This window comes from Acanthisitta chloris, unplaced genomic scaffold (assembly GCF_000695815.1).
Source record: "Acanthisitta chloris isolate BGI_N310 unplaced genomic scaffold, ASM69581v1 scaffold1627, whole genome shotgun sequence".
In the NCBI taxonomy this organism is placed as follows: Eukaryota; Metazoa; Chordata; class Aves; order Passeriformes; family Acanthisittidae; genus Acanthisitta; species Acanthisitta chloris.
In genome coordinates, this window is record NW_008682966.1 from 7245 (window position 1) to 17052 (window position 9808).

Sequence of the window (9808 nt, forward strand, 5' to 3'; positions counted from 1 at the left end):
GTATGTGGCTGAATTAAGAGGATCTTTATCTGAGGGACTGGCTAAATACTTGCTTCTAACCTTGTTTTTTTTCTGTTTCCAGTGCATCCACAGAGATGTAAAGCCTGAAAACATCTTGATAACAAAGCACTCAGTCATCAAACTTTGTGACTTTGGATTTGCTCGAATACTGAGTGAGTGCTGTGCACAGATCGTGAACACATGAAAGCTCCACTGAAGTGCAGGATCAGCCTTTCAAACACCCACTTGTCTTTGTCTGATGCATCTGCACATCATCCTATATAATGGCTGCAGTGTTTTCCCAGGGAAGTTCTGCTAAAGGCTGGGTAGGAATCCCCCAACCAGCCTAAAGGGAGTGAGCCCATTTAAACAACCAGAGCTCCCTGCTGCAGGTGCTGGCACTGGAGCTGGAAGTTGGCTTTGGGCATCTTGGAGCTGCCCAGGCGTTATTATGCAATGCTGGAGACACAGCTGGGTTCCCTGGCAGGAAAAGCCCCTCTGGCTGCCTCTGCAAACAATGGCTTCTCATTTTCCATGTAAATAAACCCCCTGATCTGTTTTTTTAGCTCCTGTTCAGGCAAACCACGTGGGCTTTGAGAACTGCCCTGCTGTGGAGCTCTGCATATTTTCATATGGAGAAAAACATCCTCTTGATTTTTGCCAGATCCTAAGCGTTTCCAAAGTTGGGTACTGCTAGTGGCCAGTGACTCACCCTGTTCCTGCAGCTGCCCAGGAGGTGCCTCCAACACATGTAAGAGCTGATGACAGCACCTCTGCATTGCTCTAATCCCACATTCCTGTGTGTTTCTCTCCCTCCTGGCCCCATCCTAGCTGGTCCCAGTGACTATTACACAGACTACGTGGCGACCAGGTGGTACCGGTCCCCAGAGCTGCTGGTGGGAGACCAGTATGGACCTCCTGTGGACGTGTGGGCCATTGGCTGCGTCTTTGCAGAGCTGCTCTCAGGGGTGCCCCTGTGGCCTGGCAAGTCAGATGTGGATCAGCTGTACCTCATCAGGAGAACCCTGGGTGAGTGACCCTCCACACCAGCCTTCCCGATGTATTTGGCAACACTACAGCTTGCCCAGGAGGATTTGCCTCTGTGGTGGGAATGAGAGTAACCAGGAGGTGAATTTCTCCACCCCTTAGTAGGTGTTGATTTATTTGAGATGTTCCTGTCCTTAAGGAGGAGTTGGGTTTTCATAGTATCTTAGTATGTTAGGGGGTTGGGATGAAGTTTACAGATCATCCAGTCCCAACCCCTGCCCTGGGCAGGGACACCTCCCACCAGAGCAGGTTGCTCAAGGCTTTAGCCAACCTGGCTCTGAACACTGCCAGGGTTGGGGTAGCCACAGCCTCCCTGGGCAACCTGTGCCAGTGTCTCACCACCCTCACAGGGAAAACTTCTGCCTAAGATCTAATCTGAATTTCCCTCTTTCCATTTCTCCCCCTTACTCCTTGTCTTTTTCCCTGCAGTTCCTACCCAAGAGTCCCTCTGCAGCTTCCCTGGAGCCCCTTCAGCTCCTGGCAGGTTGCTCTGAGGTCTCCACACAACCTTCTCTTCTCCAGGCTCAACAGCCCCAACTCCCTCAGCCTGTCATACTGTTTCCTGGTATGATGTATACATGGCCCACAACAGACCAGGCTGTGGAAGCAGGATCATTCCCTGCCTGGAACCATCCTTCCACTCTCTTTAGCAGTGGTGGCCTCTGGGAAGCTGGATCTGGTGCTGGGCGGATTAGGAAAGACCTGGGAAGTGTTAGGTGACCACTGGCATCAGCCTTGTTAGAGGATATAGAGGATACAATGCAGGCACTGTAAAACCAACAAATTAATCCAACTTTGTTTTTCTAATTGTTGGTCCAAGGGGATCTCATTCCCAGGCACCAGCAAGTGTTCAGCACCAACCAGTTCTTCAGTGGGGTGAGAATTCCAGACCCAGAGAGCATGGTAAGAGCTGCCTCCAGACTCACTTCCTTTGAGCCTAGTGCTCTCTTCCACTCTAATCCACACTGTCCCACTCTGATCCACTCTCTTCCACTAATCCATTCTGCAGTGCTAAGGACACAGGGTGTTTGGACAGGCAAGTGTTCCTGCTTCATTTGACTCATAGACATGCTGGCTTCTTTGGATGTAGAGCTGGAAAAGCCTCACTAAGCTTGACCAGTCCTTCCCTGCACAGTGTTCTTTCTTTGCCCTCCACAGCGTGCACTAGGATATTCTTCAGAGGTGGCTGAGCCCCTCTGATTACATACCCTATGTAAAAGCAGTCAAACAAGTGCTTAATGTCCTGTTCACCCATTTCTGGTGGCACAGCAGCTATCCTGACATCCTCAGTGATTCCAGGCCTCTGAGCACATGGAGTTACAGAGGCATTTTGTGAGGAACAGGTCACATTGCTATGGAAACCTGAGTGTCTGTACCCTGATGAATTAAGAACTTTTTAATATGAGTACACTCACTGGGTTTTTTCCCCCCAGGAGCCATTGGAAATGAAATTCCCCAATATTTCCTACTCTGCTCTGGCTCTGATGAAGGTAAGGAAGTTCTAGCTGGTGGAGGAGCTCTGCACTGGGATTAGCACATGCTGTGAGTAAATATCTGGGAGTTGGGGACTGAATTATCAGAGATTCATTGAAAGACAGAGCTGGTTTGGTACCCCATGAGATTGTAACTGTTCCTTGAGCCACAACTGTGGACTTCCCATGCTTGGAAGTGTTCCAGGCCAGGCTGGATTGGGCTTGGAGCAACCTGGGCTGGTGGAAGGTGTCCCTGTGGGAATACTCATTGGCTGTGGTGAGTAGCTGGAATTGTGCAGACCTGCTCAATGAGTGTTTTGTGTGATCCTTCACCATCCTAAGGGGTGCCTTCGGATGGACCCTGCGGAGAGACAGACCTGTGAACAGCTGCTGCAGCATCCCTACTTTGACAGCTTTAGGGAGGCAGTGGATCTGGGGAAGGAACATGAGAAAACAGCTCAGAAACCAGCCAGGCTGACTCGGAAGCACATGCCAGGGGTAAGGTTTCCATAGTGTTTGCCATTCCATGCCTAAGCAGAGGGCTGGTTCCTTTGTTTGGCTCCCAGGAGGTGGCTGTGCTGTGCTGTACTGGCAGTTTGTGGTGTTAGACTGGTCTTAGCTCTAGCCCGAGGAGAGAACAAACCTCCTGGATAAAGGATAATTTCATACAGACTGGATTCTGCTCTGTGGCTCCATGGGGCATTGGGGATAAGCAGCACAGCCATGTGAACCATCCAGGAATGTACACTCCTGACAAAGAGTAGCAGGAGAGCTAAACAAACTGGATGGACTTGTGTGGCCAATTTAATTTGGGATCTGCTTTTGAATCCTGAATTATGGAGAGGGCAAAAATGCCCAGTTCCATTTGTAACTGCTGATGGGATGTTATCCTGGGTGTTTCTGCAGCTGGAGTGGCCAAGCAAGTGTCTCCCTACTGCTTCAGCCTTCCCAGACTCTATCCCAAATCCTGCAATCCAGCCTCATGACAAGTCATTCTGCAGTTTAGTATTCCCATATTCCCCATGGCAGCTGGAACACTGAGCTGGTCACAGGCAGGGAGGCTGGAGGTGAGGGATGGAGAACTGCTACAGCATGTAAATACCTGGATCAAGCTGAGTCACATCTTTGTTTCTATGACATGGGATGTAACAGGAGTATTTTTGTTCCCCTGGATGACTGGAAGAAATTCCTTTAATGAGCTGTTCCAGTTGCAGTCCAGTGGTAGAACCCCAGGTCCATGACTCTGAATTTGAAAGGGATTACAGTAGGAATAGTGAAATTTTTCCATGTGAAAAATGTGTGCTTCATCCTCATTCCAAACAAACCCACACTGTGTAGCTTTTTCTTTCCTTCCAGCACCTGCCTCAGCTCACCAGCAGTCATGTTCTCCCAGCCTTGGACAGCAAGAAGCACTGCTGCAAGACCAGGAAATCCAACTACCACTTCCCAAACATCTGACCAGGTGGAAGATTCAAACTTGATTGTTCAAGGTTCCAGTCATTTGGGATTTCTAAACAGAGGCTATGAGGTGGAAAACTAAACTACTAAATGTTATGACATGTACAAAGTGGTCTGGCATGTCCTCTGGGTCACTGGTGGAGGGGGAGTGATGCAGAAAGAATTCCAAGCTTGGCTTCGAGTCCTGTGTACAAAGGAGAATACATTTGGTTTTAATTTGGGATTGTATCCTGGTTCAGGATTACCCCAACCCAGGGCTTGCAGACTGAATTTTAACTCTGTCACCTGTATTGCAGACTTGGCAGAACTGCAGCCTTGCCAGATCAGTCAGTCCCTCTGGGACTAAGCCACTGATCCCTGAGGAGCTGTTAGTGTATTCCTGATGGGATGGAAGATGGATGTGTCTGTGGAGCCCAGGCTGATGAGAGGCTGTCTGGCTGCTCCAGGTAGTTCTCAGCCTGTGGAAGCAGCACTGCTCCAGGGATACACCTGTCTTACTCCTGCATGAGTAGATCACCAAGGTTTAACAGTACTGGTAGTGACTTCTCAGCAGAACAGATCCACAATAACCCCGTGCTTTCCTCAGCCTTTCCAGAGGTTCATCCTGGCATTCTGGGGTTGCTTTTATTTGCTGTTTCTGACAATAGTGAGGCCACTTGCTTGTTAGGTGCAGAAATTGTTTGTATCACAACTAATCATGGATATAATTTATAGCATTGCTCAGACACAGGCAGGAATTCTGCCCACGTGTTTGTGTTGGAATGACTCTGGTTTGTGGAATCCCAGGAAATAATACTGTGTTGATTTTGAATAAAAGAAACATAGCTTTTTTTTCTAACTTACTGGATGTATTTTTCACTGCTGGGCAAGGCACATCCTCTTTTTTCTTGAAACTAAGGGCAAAATGTTTTCTTTTCCCAGTACATTCTGCGTTCCACAACACTAAAAGCCATTTCAGTGGGAAAGATGCCATGTCCCATCAGTCTGTTCTTTCCTTACACAGAGAGAACATGTCTGAGACAGCACTATGGATCTGCTCCCTGCCCTTCTCTATCACCAGAGCTAGGAATGCTGTATTCTCCCCCAGGACAAGTCATGGTCCCTTTGTGGGCACTGCTGAGGCACCGCCAGTCCTGGGGGTAGTTCTGGGCCTCTCACAAGAAGCATATTGAGGTGCTGGAGTATGTTCAGGGAAAATGCTGGAGCAGCAGGAGCAGCTGAGGGAGCTGTGGGGGCTCAGTCTGGAGAAAAGGAGGCTCAGGAAGGATTTTCTCACTCTCTCCAACTCTTTTGCAGAAGGTGCAGCCAGGTGGGGTCAGGCTCTGCTCCCAGGGAACAAGGGACAAGATGAGAGGGATCAGCCTCAAGTTGCACCAGGGGAGGTTTACACTGGGTATTAGGGAAAATTTCTCCATGAAAAGGGTGGTCAGACATTGGCACAGCTGCCCAGGGCAGTGGTGGAATCACCATCCCTGAAGGTTTTACCAGCCATGTGGATGTGGCACTTGGGGCCATGGTTAGTGGTGGCCTTGGCAGTGCTGGAGGAACAGTTGGACTCGATGGTTTCAGACGACTTTTCCAACTTCAGCAATTCTACTATTCTCTTACTTATCAGGAGTGATATGGATGCAGCTGAAGAGCAGCACAGAACTCACTGGGTCTGTGCACAAGGGCCTGTCTGAGAGTGCTGCTCCTCCACGAACAGCCACATCCTGCAGCTCAGTGTTCATGAGGTGACCCTGCCTGTAGATCCCTTCACCAAAACCAGACAACAAACAGTTCAACTGTGAAGAACACAAAAAAGGCTCATAACCTTTTTTATTAGCTCAGCACCCACTGACTGGGTGAGATCCTCTGAGAGCAAACAGCTCTTGTTCCACAGTCCCAGCAACATACACTGACCATGCACAGCACTGCTGCTTCCACTGACTTCTTCCCACTGCCACTGTGCACAGGAACTCCTGTGCAATAAAATACCTGAAAACTTTTAGTTGAGGTATTAACAGCATCTCTGAAAGCAGCAAACACGACTGCAGAAGTCTGCTGCTAGAAGAAGCTAAAGCAGCAGGATCCCAACTTCTCTCTTGCTGAGCCACCACCGAGTTTAAGCTTAATAATTCATTGTATCATTTCTCAGAAGGTCACATACAGCTTCTGAGGTTGGATTAGGAGACCTGAGCTTATTTCCATACCTGGAAATTCAGCAGAGTCTACAACTTAATTGATTCACGATATGATAAATACTAGGAAGTCACATACACCTCAGGTATGTGTCGTGGTGTTTAGTCTAAATCCAGCTCCAGCTCCAGGTTTGGCAGTGCCAGCTGAAGAGCATGAAGGGTAGTTTTTCTCTCTCTGATCCCAGGAAGGTCACTCAGATACAAATATTCCAGGTTCCTAGAAATATTTTAAAAGAAAATCAACTAGTATGTGCTGACAGAAAACTCAGTGAAAGGATTATTCTGCTGTGGCTGCTCTGAGCATTTCAATGGTGACTGGTTCCAATGGAAGTTTAAATTTGAAGTGGGTGCTAAGGCTTTTAGCTGCAGAGGTGCACAGTATCCAACTGCTTCCCATGCCCAAGTGCCCAGGTCTGTTCCCAGACCCTGAGGCACAAGAGGACAGTGTGGCAGGAAGCAGTGTGAGGTGGAGGAAGCAGTGAAGTTACAGGACATGGCCAAATCCTGCCCTGAAAAGCAGCTACAGGAGAGGGTCGGGAGTGGAAGCCAAAGTGATCATTAATTACTTTTTTTGGAGCCAAACTCAGCCATCCCACAGGTCTGTCTGAAAGAGTCCAGGAACAGCCAGGGGAAGGGATACAGGGGAAGGGAAGGGGATAGGCCTTCCACTCAACACAGTCCCAGAGCAGCCAGCGAGCAGGTGGTATGAAGTGCTCTGCAGCTCACGTACGTCAGCTTGTGGAGTGCAAGGATGCCTTTGTCTGTGACATTCCCACAGGATATGATCTTCAGCTTGAGGAGACTCTTCTGCAGGTTGTTGGTCTCACTGAGCCTCTGCAGACACTCATCCTGGATGTAGATGCACTTCTCCAGCTTGATATCTGTAACATGTTCCAGGCCATCTGGAAAGGACAAAAACAAGGATTTGCTTCAGAACACCAGGACCAACCTGTGCTGGTTGTTAAGTTCTGCCATCAAAACCACACAGCAACATGTCCCTTCACACTGGGGCTGTGATGAACCTCTAAAGTCCCTTGGTAGCACTTGAAATATAGGAAAACCTCAGGGTTTGTATCCTTTTGGTAAGTTTCTAAGAGCTTTGACATGGGCAGGTCACAAAAAAACTACAAGTTTGGGTGATAAACAATTACTCTTGAAAGAGGAATGTGCTAATACAGCAAATTCAAAGTCTCCTGCTAGGAAAAAATAAAACTAACTGTTCCCCATTTTGGTTTGTTATTTAAAGGAGACCTTGAACACTTGTTTCATCCTTTGTAAGAAACTGAGTGCTTGCTTTTGTCTTTGAAGACATCACAAATGCCTGGAGGACAAGCAGAATTATCACTTCACAGGCACCAAAACCATCTTTTGGTGTAGAAAAAGAAGAATATTGACAGTGCTTTTTGTTATCAACTACTTAAGTATGAACTCAAGGAAATTTGTGGCACCTCCTTAGTGTGAAGAACACTTCAGGTAAGGACTGAACCTCTTTCTGCTTCACACACCTCCAGCAAGACCTTAGGAACTCATAAATATCTGTAGAACCATTTTAAGGGGAAAAAAATGCACAAAAGAATTGTCTGTACCCTACTAAGGAATGAGAAAATGACATAGATGTTGATATTGTGACGTAACTAAAGCAAAGACCATCAAGAACAAGCTCTGCACAGCCACATGTGCCTTACCCAGATAGTCAAATCCTCTGTACATGATGCAGGAGTCAGTGGCATTAATTGCTTCTATCCTGTACTTCCCCAGGGGTCCTGTGGGGAGCCCATTGTAGTCCTGCTGCCACTTCCGAGAGCCCTGGAAGCGAACCAACGCGCCACAGCGCAGCAGCCACTCCGACGCCGCGCGGTCGGGGCCGACGGCCTGGATGCGCTCGTAGTCCACCCTGTCACGACACAGAGAGCATCCACAGGCCTTCCACAGCATGGCACCATTGTTCCCTCCACAGGAAAAACCCACCACAGCAAACAGCTGGTTGTGTGCATGGTAAGATGTCCTGGGCTGCATCCCAAGGAGTGTGGCAGCAGGTCAAAGGAGGTGATTCTCCCCCTCTGCTCTGCTGAGACCCACCTGGAGTGCTGCACACAGTTCTGATGTCCTCAACACAAGAAGGACATGGAACTGTTGGAGCAAGGCCAGAGGAGGCCACAAAGCTGCTCAGAGGACTGAAGCACCTCCCCTATGAGGACAGGCTGAGAGAGCTGGGGCTGTTCAGCCTGGAGAAGAGAAGGTTGCGGGGAGACCTCAGAGCAACCTGCCAGGAGCTGAAGGGGCTCCAGGGAAGCTGCAGAGGGACTCTTGGGTAGGAACTGCAGGGAAAAAGACAAGGAGTAAGGGGGAGAAATGGAAAGAGGGAAATTCAGATTAGATCTTAGGCAGAAGTTTTCCCTGTGAGGGTGGTGAGACACTGTCCGAGGTTGCCCAGGGAGGCTGTGGCTGCCCCAGCCCTGGCAGTGTTCACAGCCAGGTTGGCTAAAGCCTTGAGCAACCTGCTCTGCTGGGAAGTGTCCCTGCCCAAGGCAGGGGGCTGGCACTGCATGATCTCTAAACTCCATTCCAACTCCTTAACATACTATGAAACACATGTATGTCATTCCTGAAGTCTTTTCATAGAATCATGGAGCTGTTAACGTTGGGAAAGATACTCCCAATCACCTCCAAGATCATCAAGCCCAACCATCAATCAGCACCACCACAATGTTCAGCACTAAACCATGTCCCCTAGTGCCACATCCACTCGTATCTTGAACACTTCCAGGGATGCAATTCCACCTCTTTCCCATTTTTCCTCAACAATTCCAGCAACTCAAAGAAACACTTCAGCAATAGTTAACTCCTTGGGTCCGTTCAGGAAAAGGATGTATTCCTCAGTCTGATGAGGAATACTGAGGGCAGAGACCTGGAAGAGGTTCCCATGTGGCTGAGCTTCAGCTCCACCACACAGCCCTTCCCACACTGCTAGAAGGCATAAGGCAAAACCGTTAGCTGCTGGCAAAAGTGGTAGGCAGGGAAGGAGTTTCACAGCGAAGGGTTTTATCTCTTAAAACTAAATGTGAAACCCTCCTGTGGCTGAAACTCTTGGTAAGCCATGGGCTGATTCCATGCTGAGTAATGTAAATGAATCATAGAATCATAGAATATTAGGGGTTGGAATGGACCTTAGAGGTCATCTAGTCCCAGCCCCCTGCCCTGGGCAGGGACACCTCCCACGAGAGCAGGTTGCTCAAGGCTTTAGCCAACCTGGCTGTGAACACTGCCAGGGCTGTTACTCAGAAATCTGCCACATCTGAGTAAGTAAAGGGACTTGGTTGTGCTACTGGTTTAAATGAGTTTTGGGGTAAAAGACCAGAATTTAGAGAGAGATCCCTCATGTCCAGCTTGCTCTGGCCATGCCAGGGAGGGAGCAGAGCACACACCTTCCCGCGGAAGGTCACAGCTCGGGCATGGGAAGCAGGTGCAGGACGAGCCCTGCCAAGCGCCCACACGCAATGTGGCAGCGGAAAGAACATTCACGAGGGAACAGCTACACTGCAGCGCGGGGACTGTGCTGCCCGGGACTCACTCTTACTTGTTGAACACGGCGTTCAGCCATCCCCAGAACCCTCTGCAGGCGCCCGGCGGCCGCGGCGGCGTCCTCAGGCC

General features: G+C 49.1%; 2 protein-coding genes across 2 annotated transcripts in view; one reads left to right on the plus strand and one right to left on the minus strand.

Moving 5' to 3' along the window:
* Positions 1–3977, plus strand: part of CDKL1 (cyclin-dependent kinase-like 1 (CDC2-related kinase)) — a gene marked incomplete at its 5' end in the record, with an annotated part of 8752 nt that extends 4775 nt beyond the window's left edge. Inside the window, 6 exons of the mRNA XM_009078705.1 lie at positions 83–173; positions 832–1029; positions 1868–1950; positions 2481–2537; positions 2862–3017; positions 3858–3977. Of these exons, the coding sequence (XP_009076953.1) occupies positions 83–173; positions 832–1029; positions 1868–1950; positions 2481–2537; positions 2862–3017; positions 3858–3977 (705 nt within the window). The remainder of the gene's footprint in view (positions 1–82; positions 174–831; positions 1030–1867; positions 1951–2480; positions 2538–2861; positions 3018–3857) is intronic.
* A 2282-nt stretch (positions 3978–6259) lies between these two features.
* Positions 6260–9802, minus strand: ATP5S (ATP synthase, H+ transporting, mitochondrial Fo complex, subunit s (factor B); the record flags this gene model as incomplete). The annotated part of the gene is made up of 4 exons (XM_009078706.1): positions 6260–6374; positions 6888–7059; positions 7843–8051; positions 9735–9802. Coding segments are annotated over 4 exons (564 nt in total), but the record flags the coding sequence as incomplete, so codon positions are not given.
* Between the last annotated feature and the right edge of the window lie 6 nt (positions 9803–9808).